The sequence below is a fragment of the Globicephala melas genome, chromosome 7, assembly GCF_963455315.2.
Source record: "Globicephala melas chromosome 7, mGloMel1.2, whole genome shotgun sequence".
NCBI lineage: Eukaryota > Metazoa > Chordata > Mammalia > Artiodactyla > Delphinidae > Globicephala > Globicephala melas.
The window spans coordinates 9243255-9266664 of record NC_083320.1 but is presented as its reverse complement, the minus strand read 5'-3'; the positions used below and the strand labels follow the sequence as shown (position 1 = coordinate 9266664).

General features: G+C 40.9%; 1 protein-coding gene across 3 annotated transcripts in view; it reads left to right on the top strand.

Annotated features, from left to right (window-relative positions):
• Window positions 1-23410, top strand: part of FBXO36 (F-box protein 36) — a 98519-nt gene that overhangs the window by 57715 nt on the left and 17394 nt on the right. For all 3 annotated transcript variants that reach the window (XM_030881990.2, XM_060301755.1, XM_060301754.1), the window contains 2 exons: window positions 259-367; window positions 21034-21206. In XM_030881990.2, the coding sequence (XP_030737850.1) occupies window positions 259-367; window positions 21034-21206 (282 nt within the window). The remainder of the gene's footprint in view (window positions 1-258; window positions 368-21033; window positions 21207-23410) is intronic.

The following is a 23410-nucleotide window of genomic DNA, read 5'->3' as shown; positions in this document are numbered from 1 at the left end:
ATTGACTTGAGAGATTTTTAAGATTCCTTCCAGCACTTTGGTTTTGTGCCCCTAATTTCTAAGGAAAATGTTCACTGATGCACAGACCTCACTTCTAATTTGATGTGATGCCAGTTTGTGAAGTTATACCTGCTGTTGGACACACAGCCTTATGTGCCTTCCATGATGGTGATTTTTTTTAAAACCCCAGACCTAAACACAGCTGTTGGTATTGAAATCAGTTTTAGTTCATCTCGCTTTCTATCTGTTCAATTACAGGTAACCTTTAGATGGTGGAAGATCTCTCTGAGGAGTGAGTATAGATCAACAAAACCTGGAGAAACAAAAGAAACTCATGAAGACTTCCTAAGGAACTCACATCTTCAGGGTAAGGAAGGGGACATATTATGTATACTTGCCGCTCTTAAGTTCTCTTTAGTTAGTGACAGATTTTGTCAGTGAAGTATCCAGTATCTCATCATTTGAAATGATATGTAATTATGTACTTAATTGGATATAACAGATATGATAGAACATTGGGATCTTAAAAGGCAGAAAATCGTTAACATATCCTGAAATTTCTTTTGGGAAAAAATCTTTAAGCATTTAAGTTTCCAGGTTAACGTGTAGATTTCATTAATAATCTTCAATCATGTAGTAAATATAAATTTTTAACTCAATATTTAATTAAAACGGGTTTCCTTTAGTTAAAAATAAGTTAAAAGATTATTCAATGATGGCTGTAAAGCAATTACACTCCAATAAAGATGTTAAAAAAAAAGATTATTTAAAAACATAATCAAATTATGAGACTTCCCTGGTGGCGCAGTGGTTAAGAATCCACCTGCCAAAGCCTGGGACATGGGTTTGAGCCCTGGTCTGGGAAGATCCCACATGCCGTGGAGCAACTAAGCCCGTGCACCACAACTACTGAGCCTGTGCTCTAGAGCCTGCGAACCACAACTACTGATCCGGCGTGCCACCACTACTGAAGGCTGTGCTCCGCAACAAGAGAAGCCACCGCAGGGAGAAGCCCACACACCACAACGAAGAATAGTCCGCACTCGCCACAACTAGAGAAAGCCCAGGCACGTAGCAACGACGGCCCAACGCAGCCAAATAAATTAATTAATTAATTAAAAAATTCAAATTATCAATTGTTTGAATTCTTATGCATTTTGGCATTCATTTAAAATCTCTACCATTTCTTTTAATATCAAGGTTTTCATGAGAAGCAGTCTTAATCAAGTAGCATTTGGACTTAATAATAGAAATTGCCCTTCAATTTCCCCTTTGTTTTTTTCTTTCTCAGTGCGAAGATTTCAAACATAAAGTGTAGACAGAATGTTTTTTTAAAAAACTCCCATGTACCCATAACCCAGTTCAATAATACTCAAAATGTGGCCAAAAATGTACACAGACCTACTGTTCTCAGGGCCAGGTTAAAATCTCTGCTGCCTCTGCCGGGTTCTGTAACCCCCTCCGTGAGCCCATTTCCTCCTCATATCTGAGGGTCAAATGCTTACTCGATGTGGTCGCTTTGAGCTTTCAATGACCTGACACATGAAAGGTATTTAGAAAGGCGCACAATAGAGAATCAGCTCTTAATCGTTGTTTGCTGTTATTAAGTTTAGGATGTTTGGATTTATTTTGCCCCACCCCCTACTTATCATATTCCCAAGATCCCCCCAAAGTTTTTTCATCCAAAGTCTTCTCTTGCTAACATCCTAAACACTAGCAGCACGTTTCTAGAAATCCGGGTCAGCCTTGGTGTCAGTCCTGACAGAGGACAAGAACCGTGTTCTCTTGCTTCCTTGGCCTCTCAGCAACACTAATTCAGGGGTGACGTTTTCTTCCCTGGCTTCCGGGAGCACCTCGGTCTTGGTCCTCCTCTTGCCTCACCGGCGTCTTCTTGGTCTCCTTGCTGGGTCCTTCTCATATCTCCAGATCTAAATGTTGGGGCCCAGGGTTCAGCTCTAGTGCCTCTTCTTTTGTCAGTCTGTACTTACCCCCTGGGGAATCAGATCCAGTGTCTGGCTGTAAATGCTGCCCATAAGGGGATGAGTCCCAAATTGGTATCTCCAGCCTGCACCTCTCCCCGGAACTCCACACTCAGATATTTATCTAGCTGCCCCCTTGGTATCTGCACTAATGTGTCTAACAGGCTCTCAAAGGTAACGTGTCCAAAAATAGCTCCTGATCCTTCCTCTGCCAAAAAATAAGGCCCCAAATCCTAGAGGTATCCTTGGTTCCTTTCTTTCTCTTACATGTTCGATCTAATCCTTCAACAAAACCAGAATCTGAACTGTGTTCCTCTGTGTGCATGCCCCTCCCTGGGGTCTCTCTGTGTGTCTGAATTTCCTCTTCTCATAAGAATACTAGTCATGGGACTTCCCTGGTGGTCCAGCAGCTAAGACTCTACGCTCCAAATGCAGGGGCCCCGGGTTCCATCCCTGGTCAGGGAACTAGATCCCATATGCCACAACTGAGAGTTTGCATGCCAAAACTAAGACCAGGCACAGCCAAATAAATAAATATATATTTTTTAAAGAGTACTAGTCAGGGCTTCCCTGGTGGCGCAGTGGTTGAAAGTCCGCCTGCCGATGCAGGGGACATGGGTTCCTGCCCCGGTCCGGGAGGATCCCGCATGCCGCGGAGCGGCTGGGCCCGTGAGCCATAGCCGCTGAGCCTGCGCGTCCGGAGCCTGTGCTCTGCAACGGGAGAGGCCACAACAGTGAGAGGCCCGCATACCGCAAAAAAAAAAAAAAAAGTACTTGTCAGATTGGATTAGAGCCCACCTATATGACCTAATTTAACCTAATTACCTCTTTATTTATTTTATTTTATTTTATTTTTTTAGTGTTTCCATTAGTCTTTCAAATACTCTTCCTATAAAGGCCCATCTCCCAGGAGAGTCACAGGCAAAGGTACTGGGGTTTAGGACTTACATATATGAATCTGGGGGAGGCGAGGAGGGCACAATTCAGCCGATAACAAAATTTGTACTTTCCAGGTAGCAAAAGTCCTATAATCTGTAAGCAGAGTGTATCTTTATTAAGTTAATAATTAATGATTATATTGGTTTCCTATTGCTGGTGTAACAAATTACCACGAATTTAGTGGCTTAAATGATAAAAATGTATTACCTTACATTTTTGGAGTGCCTAAGTGTCACTGGGCTAAGATCGAAGTGTTGGTAGGACTGTGTTCCCTCTGGGGGCTCTAGGGGAGGGTCCATTTCCTTGCCTTTTCCAGGTTCTAAAGGCTGCCTGTTCCTTGGCTCATGGTCTCTGCCATCATCTTCAAAGCCAGCAATGGGCAGTCCAGTCTTTCTCATCCTGACACTGCTTTTGGGTTCACATCTCTTTCTCTGACTCTGACCCTTCTGCCTCCCTTTTCTCCTTCTAAGAACCCTTATGATTATGTTGGGCCCACCCAGTTCATCCAGGGTTATCTCGCTATCTCAAGATCTTTAATCACATCTGCAAAGTCCCTTTTGCCATGTAAGGTCACAGGTTCTGGAGATTAGGATGTAGGACATCTGAAGGGGTGGGGAAGACTGGCAGCATTATTCTGCCTACCACGATGATATATGTCACAACCACTTAAATTATAAAATCAAAAACATTGCTGATCTTTTTTCTAGATTTCTTTTTTTTGTTTGTTTGTTTGTTTGTTTTTTGGCCACACAGCACGGCATGTGGGATCTTGGTTCCCCGACCAGGGATCAAACCTGCGCCCCCTGCATTGAAAGCGTGGAGTCTTAACCACTGGACCACCAGGGAAGTCCCAGATTTGTTTTTTTTGTTTTTTTTTTTTTTGGCGGCTCAGGCTCAGCGGCCATGGCTCACGGGCCCAGCCGCTCCACGGCATGTGGGATCTTCCCGGACCGGGGCACGAACCCGCGTCCCCTGCATCGGCAGGCGGACTCTCACCCACTGCGCCACCAGGGAAGCCCCCAGATTTGTATTTTTAAAAGACAAAAATCATATATTTATTATTTTAAAAGTCATCCCTAAAAAAAAAAAAAAAAAAAAAGTCATCCCTACACTACAAAGTATAGAGAACTCTTAGCATGGCAATTAAGGGTGTTGCTTAATACAGACTACCTCTGTTCAAACTCTGGCTCCAAATCCATTAGGTATGTAACATAGGGCAAATTATTTATTTCTTTCTTTATTTTCTTGGCTGTGTCGGGTCTTAGTTGCGGCACGCAGGGTCTTCATTGAGGCATGCGGAATCTTTCATTGCAGTGAGGGCTCTTCGCTGCGATGTGCGGGCTTCTCTGTAGTTGTGGCGTGCGGGTTTTTTTCTCTCTCTAGTTGTGGTGCGCAGGCTCCAGGGTGCATGGGCTCTGTAGTTTGCAATACGCGGCTCTCTCATTGAGGTGCACAAGCTCAGTAGTTGTGGTGCATGGGTTTAGTTGCCCCACGCATGTGGGATCTTAGTTCCCTGACCAGGGATTGAACCCGAGTCCCCTGCATTGGAAGGCGGATTCTTTACCACTGGACCACCAGGGAAGTCCCTGGGCAAATTATTTAATCAGTTTGGATCTCAGTTTCCTCAACGGTCGATAATGGAAATAATAATAGCATCTACTTCATAGGGTCCTTATGAAGATTAATTGAATGAAGTGCTTAGAATTTGTCTAGCATATGATAAGAACTCAGTAAATTCTAGCTATTACAAGTTTTAAAATTTTTTAAGTTTTTTTTATTTTTTGGGCTGTGTTTGGTCTTTGTTGCTGCACGGGCTTTCTCTAGCTGCAGTAAGCGGGGGCTACTCTTCATTGCGGTACGCAGTCTTCTCATTGCGATGGCTTCTCTTGTGGAGCATGGGCTCTCGGCCCCCAGACTTCAGTAGTTGCAGCACGTGGGCTCAGTAGTTGTGGCTCACGGTCTCTAGAGTGCAGGCTCAGTAGTTGTGGCTCACGGGCTTAGTTGCTTCATGGCATGTGGGATCTTCCCAGACCAGGGCTTGAACCCACGTCCCCTGCATTGGCAGGAAGATTCTTAACCGCTGGGCCACCAGGGAGGTCCCTAATGGGCATTTTCAAAAGCCTTTAGGTACATTCTGGGACGTGTTTATCTTTGCACAATTATGTGAGAATGTCAATAGCATAGATTCTTAGTTGTAGAATTGCTAGGTCCAAAGATATTTACATTATAAATTTTGATAGGTACGGAGTATATTATTTGAGGGGTGAATTCTTGAAAACCTTGTGTAAGTCAAGGTTAACTTGACAAAGATGGTATTTCTGTTAACCAGCTTGAGTAGCACTGTCAAGGATGTAGCACAAATGCCATCTACAACTCATTTGACCTCTGTAATTATGCCAACTTTATAATTATGCTATTTTTGAAAGAATTTTAAGTTGAGTGATTTACATTATTTCCATGTTTGTTCATAAAAGGAGACTTCATTAATATTTTGATGTCACCATATTTCAATTCTGACTGACAACTTAAATAAGATGCCAGTCACTTCGCTATACTCACAAATTGCTCTCCCAAAAAGTGTGTATTAAATATTAAACTACTGAATATTAATATAACCATCCAACAGGATATTAAGGGGTAAGTTTTCTTACCCCTTTGCCATCATTAATTAGATATTGTTACTCTTTTTAATCTGTTCCAGTCTGATGGTGAAAATAGTATCATGTTTAATTAGCATTTTCCTGAAAACTAGTAAAAATCCCATCATGTTTAATTGCCATTTATATTCTTTTTGTAACTTGCCTGGTTATACTCTTTGCCCATTTGTCTATGAAGTTTGAATTTTTTTCTCTGAGACCTTTAAAAGTCTGAGAAAACATCTATAGATATTTCCCCCCTAAGCTAAATAGATTGGAACAACCAGAAAATTAGCTATAGGAAATATTTTTTAAAATTTAATTTACGGCAAAAATGTGCCTGTATAAACTCAATTGAAAGTGCTCACTCATGGACTGAGGTTGAATCCAACCTAAAAATAAGTTGTTTTCCAACTTGTATCCATTTTATAAGTTGTTGTCCATTTTTAAGTTGGTTGCTTAGATCTTCAATGAGTTATAAGTGGTGGTTAGGTATATAGGCCAATCCACAAAAATCTCTGTGATAAAACCAAATGACCTCAACAACCATATTTCCTGAACCAAATGACAAAGTTTTTTTTTATTTCTGCTATTGCATATGAAAGGAAATGTGGGAGATACAGTTTAGATGTCAAAGAATTGAAATTTCCATGGATGTTTAGATGATTTATTGGGAGAATGGGACAATGTTTGAAATGGGAACTATAATGGAAAATTGATATTATTAATAAATACTAATATCCTGAAATATTGGCCTGAGTTATACATCCTAAGAATATTGGTATGCCAGGAATCAGAAAGTGGGAAAGAATGGTCCTTACCTTCCTCCCAAATTTGGCTGGCCGCATGCCATGGATCCATAATCCATTTTCTCTAGGTCTTTTCTTGAGGCCCATATCTCAGCCTTTGACCAGGGATTTCATTTTCTCATGCTTAGCTACCATTTCTTAGTCTATTCTTCTTCTCTTTACTCTCCCTAACCATCTGCTCCTTGTCTTCAGCCTGAATCTCTAGAATTTCTAGAGACCTGGGGTCGGGTTCTATGGGTAAGGGGCTAGGTGGGAGAGGGGCAGAAGCATGGGAGCCTGCTCTGGGCTACAGAGCAGGGAAGACAGATCTAAGTAAGGCTCTCATATTTTATCATTTTTTATTAACTTTTGAGATATGAAAAAAAACCCCCACAAATAAATGCATGTAGTAAAATAAAAGATGATTCAGTTTAAAAAGGATAGGTATAGACCACCAGAGGGCAGACAGCAGAAGCAAGAAGAACTAAAATCCTGCAGCCTGTGAAACAAAAACCACATTCACAGAAAGACAAGATGAAAAGGCAGAGGGCTGTGTACCAGATGAAGGAACAAGATAAAACCCCAGAAAAACAACTAAATGAAGTGGAGATAGGAAACCTTCCAGAAAAGGAATTCAGAAAAATGATAGTGAAGATGATCCAGGACCTCAGAAAAAGAATGGAGGCAAAGATCAAGAAGATGCAAGAAATGTTTAACAAAGACCTAGAAGAATTAAAAAACAATCACCTAGAAGAATTAAAAAACAAACAAACAGAGATGAACAATACAATAACTGAAATGAAAAATACACTAGAAGGAATCAGTAGCAGAAAAACTGAGGCAGAAGAACGGATAAGTGACCTGGAAGACAGAATGGTGGAATTCACTGCCATAGAACAGAATAAAGAAAAAAGAATGAAAAGAAATGAAGACAGCCTAAGAGACTTCTGGGATAACATTAAACGCAACAAAATTTGCATTATAGGGGTCCCAGAAGGAGAAGAGAGAGAGAAAGGACCCGAGAAAATATGTGAAGAGATTATAGTCGAAAATTTCCCTGACATGGGAAAGGAAATAGCCACCCAAGTCCAGGAAATGCAGAGAGTCCCAGGCAGGATAAACCCAAGAAGAAACAAGCCAAGACACATAGTAATCAAACTGACAAAAATTAAAGGCAAAGAAAAGTTATTGAAAGCCAAAAGGGAAAAACAACAAATAACATACAAGGGAACTCCCATAAGGCTAATAGCTGATTTCTCAGCAGAAACTCTACAAGCCAGAAGGGAGTGGCATGATATATTTAGAGTGATGAAAGGGAAGAACCTACAACCAAGATTATTCTACCCGGCAAGGATCTCATTCAGATTCAGTGGAGAAATCAAAAGGTTTACAGACAAGCAAAAGCTAACAGAATTCAGCACCACCAAACCAGCTCTACAACAAATGCTAAAGGAACTTCTCTAAGTGGGAAACACAAGAGAAGAAAAGGACCTACAAAAACAAACCCATAACAATTAAGAAAATGGCAATAGGAACATACATATCGATAATTACCTTAAACGTGAATGGATTAAATGCTCCAACCAAAAGACACAGGCTCCCTGGATGGACACAAAAACAAGACCCATCTATATGCTGTCTACCGGAGACCCACTTCAGACCTAGGGACACATACAGACTGAAAGTGAGGGGATGGAAAAAGATATTCCATGCAAATGGAAATCAAAAGGAGGCTGGAGTAGCAATACTCATATCAGATAAAATAGACTTTAAAATAAAGACTGTTACAAGGGACAAGGAAGGACACTACATAATGATCAAGGGATCAATCCAAGAAGAAGATATAACAATTATAAATATATATGCACCCAACATAGGAGCACCTCAATACATAAGGCAACTGCTAACAGCTATAAAAGAGGGAATTGACAGTAACACAATAATAGTGGGGGACTTTAACACCTCACTTACACCAATGGACAGATCATCCAAACAGAAAATTAATAAGGAAACACAAAACACAATAGATGACACAATAGACCAGATAGATTTAATTGATATTTATAGGACATTCCATCCCAAAACAGCAGATTACACTTTCTTCTCAAGTGCATACGGAACATTCTCCAGGATAGATCACATCTTGGCTCACAAATCAAGCCTCAGTAAATTTAAGAAAATTGAAATCATATCAAGCATCTTTTCTAACCACAATGCTATGAGGTTAGAAATCAATTACAGGGATAAAAACATAAAAAACACAAACACATGGAGGCTAAACAATACGTTACTAAATAACCAAGAGATCACTGAAGAAATCAAAGAGGAAATCAAAAAATACCTAGAGACAAATGACAGTGAAAACATGATCCAAAACTTATGGGATGCAGCAAAGCAGTTCTAAGAGGGAAGTTTATAGCAATATAAGCCTACCTCAAGAAACAAGAAAAATCTCAAATAAACAATCTAGCCTTACACCTAAAGGAACTATAGAAAGAAGAACAAATGAAGCCCAAAGTTAGTAGAAGGAAGGAAATCATAAAGATCAGATCAGAAATAAATGAAATAGAAACAAAGAAAACAATAACAAAGATCAATAGAACTAAAAGCTGGTCTTTGAGAAAATAAACACAATTGATAAACCATTAGCCAGACTCCTCAAGAAAAAGAGGGAGAGGACTCAAATCAATAAAATTAGAAATGAAAAAAAAAAAGTATAGGTATAGGATAAAAACAAGTTTCCTTCTGATCCCATGTTCCCATTTCCCATGACAACCATCATTAACAGTTTCATATATATCCTTTGAGAAATGGTCTATGCATATATACAAAATATGTTAACACAAAAAGAAGAATCTTATACATTATGTTCTATACCTTTCCCTTTAAAAGTTTTTAAATTCAGAAGTATCTTAAACCTGCATAAAAGAACAGAAGATAATATTATAAATACCCAAAACCACTAACATAAGATTTTAAAATTTGTCATGTTTACTTCATTTTATTCAAATTATCAAATATGTTGGTGTTGATAATGGTAATTTGTTCTTTCTTTTTTTTCTTGATCAATCTTGTTAGAGGTTTATTTATTTTTTATTTAGTTTTTGAAAGAACTAAATTTTAGCTCTGTTGATTTTCTCTGTTTTTATTATTGGTCTGTGTTCATACCTATATTATTTCCTTCTTCCTACTTTTCTTAGGTCTGATTCGTTGTTCTTTTCCTAGCTGCTTGAGATGAAAGCTTATTGTTTTTAGCCATTTTTGCCCTAAATTTCCCATAAGTACTACTGTAGCTATATTAGATAAGTTTTGATAAGTTGTGTCTTTATTCTCATTCAGTTTAAAATATTTTCTAAGTTCCCTTTTGATTTCTCTTTGATCCATTGATTATTTAGAAACATTTTACTTGAGTTCCAAGTAGCTGGGAAGTTTTTAGTTATATTTTTTTCTTGATGTCTAGCTTAATTGCATGTGATCAGAAAATCTACTCTGAATGGTTTTAATTTTTTTGAATTGTTTTAATTTTTGTCATCCTTTCTCAGGGCCATAAGAATCTTCTTTTTATTATCCCAGTTTTAATATACATGCTGTTGAACTGAGCACCATATTTACTTAATGTCTTTTAAAAGCATTTAAAAATTACATACAATATATACTCAAATTTCTGCCCCTCACCTATTTTTCCTCTATTCCCTTCTACTAACTGTTCTGAAATTGGTATCATTGCCAAGCACGTTTTATTTTACAGAGTCACAAATACATAAATAACATATACTGGGGAGTGCGGGCTGCACTCGGGCTCGGGGGCAGGCCTGACTGCACGGCCGGGCCGGGGACCTGTATCCGCCAGCGAGCAGGGCTGACTTCTTCGGCTTCGTGAGACCCCAGGCTTCGTGAGACCCCAGGCGGGACGCCAGTCCCCTCCTGAATGAAGGTCTAACTGCCGGTCCTGCTGGCTGCCCTCCTGGGTGTGGAGCGAGCCCACTCCCTGCTGTGTTTCTCTTGCGTGAATAAGAACAGCAACTGGTACTGCCTGAGGCCCACCGACTGCTCCGATACGGACAGCTACTGTGTGACTACCTCTGCATCCGCTGGCATCGGGAACGTGGTGGACTTTGGCTACACCCTGAGCAAGGGCTGCTCCCGGATCTGCTCCATCCCAGCGTCAACCTCTGCGTGGCGTCCGTGGGCACCCACTGCTGCCAGAGCTCGCTGCGCAACATCAGTGCGCCGACGGTGGACTGCAGGCCAGTGCCACCCACCGTGCTGCTCAGCCTGCTGTCGGCTCTGCTGCGATTTGGCCTCTGACCGCCGGCACCCTGTGCCCGGCCCAGACTCCCAAAGCTCAGGAAGGAAAGTCCAGCCCCTCCCAGACCCAAGAGGATCTCGAAGCCTCCTCCTCTGATTCCTCACCCTGCTGATCCCACCCTCTAGGCCCTGTAGGTGCCCCCTGCACCCACACACCTGCCAGCTACCCTTGCTTCTCGGTCAGCCTTCCAGGGGGAACCTGGGAACGGAGCCCAAGGGTCCCGGAGTCATAACCGCGTCCTAGGGACATGCTGCGAGGGCCACCTGGTCCCAGGCCTGCCCCTGTCCAGGCCCTGTCCGCCCGCAGGTGCAGAAGATGTGCTGTGTGGACAGGCGTGTGGTCCGTGTGCCCTGCTGGGCGTGGTGAGTGTGTGGCCGGGTCTTGGCCTGTGTCGGGGGGCGGGGATGGGAGTAAGCGTCAGGATCCCGGCATCCACAGCCCCTAGAGCCCCGAGCGCCAGCACAGAACCCCTTTCCCCTGGCATCTCCGCACACCACATTTCACTCACTTCAAGGGTAGCCTTTTGGAAGACAGGCCTTCCACTGTTTCTAGGTCTAGGCTGCTGACCCAGAAATCGCTCCCACCCTGAAATCCAGCTGCTCTCGGGCCCCCTCCCTCCACCGCCACATTGGAGCCCTCCTGTTGCTTCCGTGCCTCAAATTAACACAGATGTTCCCACACCCCCCAAAAATAATAATAATATATTTTACTTTTATATATTTTACATAAATGGTATACTGTATTGTTTTTCAAGTTTGTTTTATTATTGAACACTGTTTTTGAGATTTATCCATGTTGATATATGTATATCTAGTTCATTCATTTCAATGGCTTATGGTATTTTATATTACAAACCATAGTTCAATCATCTCCCCTACTGAGAGTAGTTAGGTGGTTTCCACTTTTTTGCAATAATAAATCTTCACTTATCCTTGTGCAATGTGTGAGCATTTCTCTAAGTTAGGCATGTAGCGGTGTTTGTTGAGTTGTAGGATATGTGCCTCTTCAAGTTTACTAGGTATTGACAGTCTGCTCCCCAAATGAGTTAAATCAATTTATATTCCCATTGGCATTTTATGAGGGAGTTGCTATTTTCCCACATTCTCACCAACATTTACTGTAATCAAAGATACATGTTATTCTTTGCCAAACTGGGTGTGTAAATTCCCTGATTAGTAATGAGGTTGAATACCCTTTCTTATATTTATTGACCAACTTTCTTCTGAGAATTGCTAATTCATCTTCTTTGCCTATTTCTTGTATTTGGTTGTTTACCTTTGTGTTGTTTGTAGAAACTTTTTCTTATTTTGAGTACCAATTCTTTGGTTTGGTTATATGTGCTACAGATATTTCACCAAGTTTGGGGTTTATCTTTTTACCTTGTTGATGAGTTTTTACCCATATAGAAGTTTATAATTTTAATGGCGTTCAAACTTGTCACTCTTTTAATATATGGCTTGTACTTTAGTGTTTTGTTTAAGAAATCTTTCCCTACCCTGATTTCATAAGGATGTACTCCTGTGTTTTTAATTCTAAATATTTTATGACCTGTTTGTCATATTGGGTCTTTAACTTATCTCGTTTGTTTGGGTTATGATGAGACGAAATATTATATTTTTTTCCTGCATGGCCTGTCAATATTCCCAGCCGTTTATAGGATAGTTTAGTTACCGACACTGTTTTGTAACACTATCCTTACATATTGCAGGTTCCAAGGTACCTCTATCATTTCCAGCAATATTTAGTTCTATTGGTTGATTGTCTTACACCAACATTACACTGCTTTATTTTTAAATTTTTTTAAACCTTTTATTCTATATTGGAGTATAGTTGATTAACAATGTTATGTTAGTTTCAGGTGTACAGTAAAATGATTCAGGTATACATATACATGTATGTATTCTTTTTCAAATTCTTTTCCCATTTAGGTTGATCAGCATCATTTTTCAGTAAAATTTCTTAACTTTTGTATGTTGATATTTAGATCATCTGCAGTTGCAGTAATGGCAGTTTTTCCTTGCCTTCTAACCCTGATACTTTTTTTTTTTTTTTTTTGCGGTACACGGGCCTCTCACTGTTGCGGCCTCTCCCGTTGCGGAGCACAGGCTCCGGACACACAGGCTCAGCATCCATGGCTCACGGGCCCAGCCGCTCCGCGGCATGTGGGATCTTCCCGGACCGGGGCACGAACCCGTGTCCCCTGCATCGGCAGGCGGACTCTCAACCACTGCGCCACCAGGGAAGCCTCCTGATATATCTTTGTGTCTTCTTTTTTTTTTTTCTCCGCCTCCAAAACAATGTTGAATAGAAATGGTGAGAGTAGACATTCTAGTCTTAGGCCTGACATTAAAGGCCACATAAAATCACCATTAGGAGGTGCACTATGGAGAAAACCGCTTGCTTCAATCCTAGTTCTCACTGTGTGACATTGAGCAAAAGCCACTTAAACTCTCTGTTCCTCATCTTTGTCTTTATAAGAGGGAAATCGTAATAGTACCTGTCTCACAGAGTTACTATGAGGATCGAATGATGGTATGTATGTATGATACACACACTATATACATACAAATTAGAGCAGTACATGGCGAATATTGAATAGTAAACAAATCCATGTGTTATTATCATTGATACTATTATTAGGTTTTTGGTAACTAGCCTGTGTCAGGTTTATCAGGTTAAAGACATTCCCTTTTATTATAGTTTTCTAGGAGTTTTTCTTCATAAATAGATGTTAGAACTATATGAAATAATTTTTAAAATTTATTTATTTTTATTTATTTATTTTTGGCTGCGTTGGGTCTTTGTTGCTGTGCGCGGGCTTCCTCTAGTTGTGGTGAGCTGGGGCTACTCTTTGTTGCGGTGCGCAGGCTTCTCATTGAGGTAGCTTCTCTTGTTGCAGAGCATGGTCTCTAGGCACGGGGGCTTCAGTAGTTGTGGCACGGGGACTCAGTAATTGTGGCTTGTGGGCTCTAGAGCACAGACTCAATAGTTGTGGCGCACGGGCTTAGTTGCTCCACGGCATGTGGGATCTTCCAGGACCAGGGCTCAAACCCATGTCCCCTGCATTGGCAGGCGGATTCTTAACCACTGCGCCACCAGAGAAGTCCCCGAAATAATTTTTCTACATTTTTGAGATTATCATTTTTTCCTGTTATTTGTGTTTTTTTCCATTTAAAGAAAATATTTAATTTTCAAAAAGTGTGTAAAACTCCTTACATAGTCAAATGGTTTTTTTTAATTGGAGTATAATTGCTTTACAATGTTATGTTATTTTCTGCTGTACAATGAAGTGAATCAGCTATATGCATACCTGTATCCCCTCCCTCTTGGACCTCCCTCACCCTGCCATCCCATCCATCTAGGTCGTCACAGGGCACCAACCTGAGATCTCTGTGCTGTACAGCAGGTTCCCACTAGCTATCTATTTTACACATGGGAGTGTATTTATGTCAAACTTAATCTCCCAATTCGTCCCACCCTCTCCTTCCCCTCCGTGTCCACATGTCCATTCTCTACATCTGCATCTCTATTCCTGCTCTACAAATAGGTTCGTCTGTACCATTTTTCTAGATTCTACATATATGTGTTAATATACAGTATTTGTTTTTTTCTTTCTGGCTTACTTCACTCTGTATGACAGACTCTGGGTCCATCCACATCTCTGCAAATGACCCAATTTCGTTCCTTTTTATGGCTGAGTAATACTACAACACGGTGAATAATATTAATATATCTTCCAAAGTTATTCCATCCTTGGACCCCAGGATTAACTCTGCTGCTCACAATTTATTTTTTTAAATGTGTTGATAGATTCAATTTCCTAATACTTTATTTATAATTTTTGCCATGTGTGTTCCTAAATGATGTTTCGTATGCAGTTTTCCTTTTGCCTACCATCATTGCTAGTTAGAGCAACCTCCTGATTTGAACTGGGAGTTTCATTCTATTTCTGTTTTTTGGAACAAATGATATAAGATCTGGATTGTCTGTTCTTTGAGAGTTTATAAAGCCAACCTGTAAATCAGTGTGGACCTGAAGTTTTACTTGAGGTGTTTTTTTTTTTCAAATCAAACAGTGGATTCAATTTATTTACTAGTTATAGTCTCTCAGGTTTTCTATTTCTTCTTGAGTCAGAATTAGTAAATTATATATTTCTGGAGGATTGCCCATTTGTCTGATTTTGTGTTAATTGGTGTCATGTGTTTCTAAGTCCCTGTTGTAGTTAATTTTTTCATTTCTCATAGGACTGAGTTATGCTTTTGTCCTTTTTTCTTGTTTATTCTTGAAAGTTTATCCATTTTATTAATCTTTTGAAAAATTAATTTTTTGGCTTCCTTGATCATCTATAATGTTTGTTTTCTACTTTATTAATTTTAGCTCTTATCTTTTATTTTCTTCTAATTTGGGGAAGTAATCAATTTTTTTATTTGAACGCATAGCTCATTAATATTTGATCTTTGTTTTTCTATAGAAATGTCAATTGATAAGTCTTATTAATAGTGTTATTCAAATATTCTGTAACTTCACTTCTGTTTGGTGTATCAAGTATTGATAGGTGTTATAAAATCTTCCAGTGCAATGGAGGATTTATCATTTTTTCATCATAATTCCATCAGTGTTTGCTCTGTGTATTTTGTTAGGGGCATACTATTTTAGAAGTATTAAATCTTCCTGGTGAATTATTCCTTTTATCAATAAGTAATGGTCCTCCTTATTACCAATAGTGAGTTTTGCTTTAAAGTATACTTAGTCTGGTATTACTGTAATTATACCAGCTTTCTTTTGGTTTGTATTGGTCTAGCTTTTTCCATTCTATTACTTTCACTTTTCTGTATCTTTTTTTTAAGCATGTATGTATTATTTATCTGAGTGTCTTTTAGCTGGCATGATTAGTTCATTTATATTTACTGTGATTACTAGTATGTCTATAATTTCCATCATCTTATTTTGTGCTTTCATCTTATCACGCTTTTTCTTTGCTTTTTGTTTTGTTTCCATGTCTTCCTTTCTCTTTTGTGTTTCCTTTATTCCATTTTTTTCCCCTTAAGACAGAGACTACATTTCCCTCCCTACCTTGCAGATGTGGCCATGTGACCCAGTTTTGCTGGGTAAGACGAAGTTGTTTCATAGAGCATCCCAGAAGGTGCCTTCAGACACGGGTGGACTCAGCTTCCATGTCCATTTTTGTTCCTTGTCCTACCCCTTTTACTTACTGGACCATGGTTGTGATGCCTTGAAAACAGGAAGGGTGAGAGCCACATCTTAAGAATGTGAAACAGAAAGATAAAAGGATCTGGGACATTAGTGACATAATGGAACTTCTTCAACAGCCTTTCTGGTCTACCTCCAGACTCTGAGAAAAAAATAAACTTCTATTTGTTAAGTCACCTTAAATTGAGTTTTCCATTTTGTTCAGCTGTGAACCAATCTCCAAGTGATTACAGACCAACTATTTTGGGAGTTACCCTTATATATATATATATTTTTTTTCTCTCCTTTCTTTCTCTCTTCCCTCCTTCCCTCCCTCCCTCCCTCCCTCCCTCCCTCCCTCCCTCCCTCCCTTCCTTCCTTCCTCCCTCTCTGTCTCTCCTTCTCTCTCTCTCTGGTGGTGTCCCTTAAAAGTTTAGCAAGTTTACTTTAACTTAACTTATAAAAATCTAACATATGTCACTATTTCTATCTGCCTCTTGAACGTAAGGACCTTAGAATGTTTACAGTCTAAGCCTCTACCTCATATGTAATTGTTGACTGCTGTTTTGATTTGCCTTGTTTTGACACCTCCTCTAAAGTTTGTTATTTAAAACATGTTTTATACAGTAGTAGTTGTTTATATTTGCCTATGTTTACTACCATTTCTTTCATCTTCATTGCTTCTGAAATCCTAGTCTTTCCTTCTGGGCAAATTTCTTTCTTCTTGAAGTATATCTTTAAGTATTTCAGGATCTCATCATGTAAATCGGGTCCATATGTGGCTAGGGCTCCTCAGGTGTAATGCCTTAAGTACAGCTCCTCAAGGATGGTTCCTTTAGATCTGAAGCCAGTGACAGGTTTTCTGTCCCCTCTCCCCCAACATATCACGGTGGGACAGGCATGAGAGAATCACTGTATACAATGCTCTTGAAACAGTGGGGAAATGATAGCTCCATGGGAGTCATTGGTCTATAGAAATTCTGAAATCCAGCAGGGCACAGGTTATTAGTTCTTGATTAGAGCTCAAAACCTATCACTAGACTCTTTATGGCTTTTGGCCTCCCCTCTGGACTCTTGATTCCCTCATCTGATTCATCTTTCCTTTTTGGCAAAAGGGAGCCCATGTTTGCAGGTGTAGTTTTCTCGGCCTACCTCCCGCCTGTAGGAGTTTGGGAGTCCAGAGTCATCTTTTCCTTTTGTACTACCTCTGAACCCTTGCGGTTCAAGCTGGCAGTCAGTGTTTCTGCTGGTATAATTCTCTTAAAAACTTTATGTGTTGTCTATTATTCTTATTGGGGTTCACTCCATTAGACAAAACCACACCTACACATCTTTTTGCAATAAGCCCTTCTTTACTTTGGGTTTCTGTCCTTGACTCCTGAGTGACCATACCCTTATGCTTCTTGGAAGTGCTACAGTATCACTGAATGGTTCTTAACAAAGCATTTTCCGGCCACACTCTCAGCGTCATCTTTATACCATGTTTTCCTGACACTGCTCTGGATTTGATCTTTGCCTGGGAGTCATTTCTTAACTTTAGCGTTGCTTGCCATCCGAAGAGGCAGAGAAGGTTCCAGCAAATCCTGGCTGCTTTTTAAGAGACCTGCCTTCGGCTTATCTCTTTCTGTTCACATTTTACTTTAAGCAGCAAGAAGAAATCAGGCCACATGTTCAACAACACTCTGCTTGGAAATCTTAGCCAAGTCACACACCCACCAGGAATATTTCCTACTTTCCATATTACAGCAGGCAATAATATTGCTAAACTTTCTGCCACTACATAGCAAGGATTCCCTTTCCTCCAGTTTTCTTCCCCCTTTCTCCAGTTTTTTAATAATATTTTCTTCACTTTTCTTTAAGCCCTCACATGTAAAGCTTCCTCAGAGTCCATCAGGCTTTTATTAACAGATATTATTTACTTATTATACTACTTATTGAAAGCTTTTCAGACTTTCACTAACAATCTCCTCAAGCTCATTCAAATCTCCACGTACGGGCTTCCCTGGTGGCGCAGTGGTTGGGAGTCTGCCTGCTGATGCAGGGGACATGGGTTCGTGCCCCGGTCCGGGAAGATCCCACATGACGCGGAGTGGCCGGGCCCGTGAGCCACGGCCGCTGAGCCTGCGCGTCCGGAGCCTGTGCTCCGCAACGGGAGAGGCCACAACAGTGAGAGAGGCCTGCGTACCGCCAAAAGAAAAAAAAAAAAAATCTCCACGTACTTTCCAATTTCAACGCCATTCCCACATTCTGGGTTTCCACCGTGGTACCACAACACTTGCAGTTACCTAAATCTTTATTGTCTATCGTTGTGTAACAAATTACCCCCAAACCCAATGGCTTCAAACAATAATAAATGTTTATTAACTCAGAGAGTTGGGTCAGGAGTTTGGGAGCAGCTTACCCCAGCTGTTCTGATCCAGGGTCTCACATGATGTTGCCTGGGACCCCAGTCAACTGAAGGCTTGGTTGGAGCTGGAGAATCCAGTTCCACGATGGCTTACACACCTGGCTGATTCAGTTTCCTTCCCCATGGACCTCTCCATGGTGCTGCAGAGTAGTGTTAGGACATGGCAGTTGGCTTCTCCCAGAGTGAGTGATCCAAGACAGCAAGACAGAAGCCCCAAAGTCTTTTGTGACCTAGTACTGGGGTATTTTTGCAATATCCTATTGGTTACACAGGTCAGCCCTAATTCAGTGTGGGCTGGGAACACACAGGGGCTTGAATCCAAGAGGAGAGAATCAGGAGCTCTCTTGGAGGCTGGCTGCCACATAATCCAACACAAAAGAGCTGATTTTACTTTTCAAAATGGAGTTTGTTTTAACACTGTTTTCCTTATTTTATTTATTTATTTTTGGCTGCTTTGAGTCTTCATTGCTGCGCGTGGGCCCTTCCTAGTTGTGGCGAGCGGGGGCCACTCTTCCCCGAGGTGCGGGTGCCTCTCATTGCGGTGGCCTCTCCTGCTGCAGAGCACAGGCTGTAGGCGCGGGCTCAGTAGCTGTGGCGCAGTGGCTCAGCCGCTCTGCAGCATGCAGGATCCTCCCAGACCAGGGATCGAACCTGTGTCTCCTGCATTGGCAGGCGGATTCTTAACCACTGCACCACCAGGGAAGTCCCTGTTTTCCTTATTTTAAAAGAAACAGATGTGGGAATTCCCTGGTGGTCCAGCGGTTAGGACTTGGGGCTCTCACTGCTGGGGCCCCGGGTTCCATCCCTGGTCTGGGATGTAGATGTTGGTTACATAAAAAACACAAAGAAGCAAAAAAAATTTTTTCTAAGGACCCCAATACCTATACACTTTGAAACGATCATGTTACATACTTAGGTGTATGTGTCCTTTTATAATTTAAAATTTAAAATTTAAAAGACTTTATTGTAGAGACTTTTTTTTTTTGTCTGCGCGGCTTGTGGGATCTTAGTTCCCCAGCCAGGGATTGAACCTGGGCCCTCAGCAGTGAAAGCACAGAGTCCTAACTGGACCGCCAGGGACTTTCTAAAGTACATCTGAACATGCTTTGAGTATGCTTTCCTGGAATCTTAAAATGTTGAAACATCTACAATTATTTTAAGGAAATTTTATTGTACAAAGGGTTTTGTTTTGTTTTTCCAATAAACAAGCGCTGCTTTTTCCTCTTATCCTGCTGGTGAGTCAAGGGTTCTTCATAATATCTACCCTTTTAGGTTGAGTTTTTGAAGGGCTATTTCCCCCACCCCCACCCCTCCAAGAAAACCTTTGGACTTTAGAAGTGCTTTGAATTGGAAGCACTTGGAATTTAGAAGCAAGTAAAACCCTTAATGCCTCTAGAAAGCTGGACTAACCAGTTTTGGAGAGAAATCTTATACGGCCGGCTCTTCCACGTTAGCACAATTAGAGCTTTTACATAAACGTAGCCCACACCTTACATCCATTTTGAGATTGGAGATCCATCTGCCTTTAGGATCACCGATCTGCCTGCTTCTGCAGGGAGCTGGGTATTCTTGACAGCTCCATCCCACTTGCCCCAGAAGGAGTGTTCCAGGTTGGGAAGGAAGGTGGCGCCCAAATCTTGGACAGTTAGTTCGCTGTAGAGAGTGCACTCTCTCTGTTCTAAGAGAAGTTCTCCGGAAAAGCTAGATATAGTGGTGCTTTCAGAGGCAGAAGTGAAAAAATGAGCTTCAAGAGACTAAGAAAGTCCCCAGCTTTGGGACCACTGGAATCCACATGCATACTCCATTATAACCCCATTTTCCTTTCTCATAAAAAGAGGGAGCCTTCCTCCCTTCTTTCTTTCCTTCCTTCCTTTCATCCATTTATCCTAGATTTTAAAAAATTACATGGTAATTATTACGGAAAGATTACAAAATACAGATAAGCAAAAGGAAGAAAGTAAAAACCACCACCTGGATTTAATCAGTGTTATAATTTGAATCTGTATCCTTCCAAACATGTTTTATTATTTATTAGCCATTTCTTAGTTATTCAGAGAGCTGGGGTAAAAAAAAGCAAACAAAAACCCAACCCTGTTTTCTCCTACATTAAACACGTTTGGGTAGATCATAGTGTTGGTTGATTCTTTGTGAACTGTTTCCTATTTTGGAAATAACTGAAAAGATAGGAAAAACAATAGGCAAAAGTTGACACAATTTCCACGAAATATGCCTCTATTTTTTTCTTTGCCTCTTTCTATTTTTTTTTTATTATGTAAAGATGGGAATGAAAGAAGGTAAAGAAGAAGGAAGGAAGTTTCATAGAGAAACAATGTATAACAATAAGAGAACAAAAGTCAATTAAACTCAAGAGATATTAATGTTTCACACCAATTTAGGGAAGCGGGGGAGGGGTAGAAAAAAAATGACATGGACCAGCATCTTTGCCCAGTCATGGAGATTGGGAGGATGAAGATGAAGATGACACTGAGACTAGTTAAGTCAGTTGTCTGGACTGGAATTTGATGCAGTCCATCACTGTGTTGAACAGTGAGTATACCTAAAAGATTGTGATCTCAGGGCAAGGACAGCTGTTGGAAATACATGCCTCGTAAATACATGCCATTGGTCCCAAAGGCAGCTTGGTGAAAGCAGGAATGACTCAGCAAAATCTAACATCACTCTCAGGGGGAAAATGCCCCAAAGCTTGTCTTACTGATAATGACCATAGTTTTTATGTGACTACACATGATGACTGTGTTGTTTTGTTGGCTTGTTTGAATTACAGTTCAAATTGCCTTAATATTTGGTGCAAGAATATTAGACTATGTCCTCAATTTATGCGAAGGTAAATTTGACTTCCTTGAACGGCTCTCAGATGATTTGCTCCTGAGAATCCTTTCTTATCTGGATCTTGAAGACATTGCCAGGCTTTCTCAAACATCACGCAGGTTTGCAAAGGTAACAGTCAAATTATTTTGGGTCTGTACAGGATTTTCCTTGTGCTTCCTCAAAGTTGTTTAATTTTGTTTCAAGTTTTTTTTTTTTAATATAGAAGTGGTTTATTATTTGCATTGATTTCAGCAAGCTTTTGTTGAATACTTATTTTATGACAGGTACTGTCCTAGGCACAGAGGCAACAGAGTTGAAAAGACATTATTCTTGCCCTCAAGGAAATTATAGTCTAATAGGAGAGAGCCATACAGGTACAAATCATCACAATGTAGTGTGAGCAATTGAACAAGGGAAGTGTGAACAAGGTACTAAGACAGTACAAGGTGATTTGCTCTGCCTGGCTTCACAGAAGTGGGTTATTTTTTCTGTGTTTTGGGGGGAAAATAGGAGTTCATCAGGTGGCCTGCTAGCTAGGGGCATTCCAGGTCAAAGGGGCATTCCAAGTCCAGGCAGAAACTCAGGCAGAGGCATGATGGCATAAAAGAAGAAGGAAGGAGGTGATTACTCCCCAGCCATTTCCATTTCTTCCAGTAAAAGCCCTTTTCTGAATTACCTATCTCCCACTATGGGTGATTCTGAGGCACTGTTCGTTGTAGTGCCCTGGTTTTCCCCATGCCCCAAACTCACCAAATAGACTCTCTCACTTTGAATCCTCAGCAGAAGGACACAGGAATGGAAAACACAGTTAGTGCTGATTTCAACCAATGTTAGGGCCTTGATACTATTATTAGTTCCTCTCCTAGATCCTGGAAGGTGCCTTGGTTCCTGCCCCTTCAGCTATTCCTTCAATTCTAGAGCCCTGTCGTGTCCTAAACACACACATACTATCCTTCCGTTTAATCCTTTTTGGCTTAAGTTAATCAGAGTTGGAGTTTGTTGCTTGCAACTGAAGAACCCTAACTCAGTATTTAGCTGTAATGTACCGGTGTTACCAACCAGGTAGTGTGAGCAATTCAACAAGGAAAGTGTGGACAAGGTACAAAGACTTGGTGGAAGGTACAGGGGTACAAGGTAGAAGGTCTTGGCCTTCCCCAAGCAATAGAAATTGACTAGAGGCCAGACAAGAAATTCAGTCAAGGCTTTATTGGGGCCCCTGCTGCAGCAGGGGGTAGTGAGAATAAACAACAGTTTCCCTTGTTTGCTTGCTCCCTGAGTTGGGGGCAAGTTTGTTCTTTACATGGGGTGAGGGTAGGGGTGTGTCCAGGGGTTGGGCTGGAGGGGTGGCTTAGGTGTTTTGCTGTGCAGGGGGCATGAGCAGTACCCTGGTTTTGCTCCAGGCCCTTCAAAAGTGGCAGTTGGGTTTTTTTTGGTCTCTTTGTATTTTTTGTCCACAATTTGTCCCAGCTGCACATGCATGCAGTTATTTTTAGTCCCACACCGTTTCTTTGTATTGGGTTGCTCAAGGAGAGGTGTGTCCAGGTGTAAGCATTGCAGCACTGTAGCAAAGGGTCCCAGCTCCAGCAAGGGGTCCCAGGTCCCAGCCTGTCTCACCAGGGCAACGTCCATTTATACAAGAACCTGCAGCATCTCCCAAGATGATTCAGATCATAATCTTATTATCTAAAAAGTCAACATTTTTTTCACAGTAATGCAAAAAAATTCCTTGATTTTTTTTTTTTTTTTTTTTTTTTTTTTGGTACACGGGCCTCTCACTGTTATGGCCTTTGCCGTTGCGGAGCACAGGCTCCGGACGCGCAGGCTCAGCGGCCATGGCTCACGGGCCCAGCCTCTCCGCGGCATGTGGGATCTTCCCAGACCGGGGCACAAACCCGTGTCCCCTGCATCGGCAGGCGGACTCTCAACCACTGCACCACCAGGGAAGCCCTCCTTGATTTTTATATATTAATTTTAAGTTTACAATCTGTATTACTTAATATACCCCTTTTGAGTATAAAAAAATGTATACTTGATTTTTCCCCCTAAAATGGAGGGCCAGAACCAAGTATTATGTATATCATTGTACTGTATTTTTTTTGCCCTTTTAAAAAAAGTATTAAAGTTAAGATTTTGTACTTGCTGCTGCTAAGAAGCTGATTATTCATGCTTTAAATGAAGGAAGATTTTTGTTTGTTTGCTGTTTGGTTTTTTGTTTTTTAATTGATGTGTAATTGATCAACAATACTCTGTTAGTTCCAGGTGCGTAGTATGATGATTTGCTATTTCTATACGTTACAAAATGATCATCACTGAAGGAGAGTTTTAAGTGATTA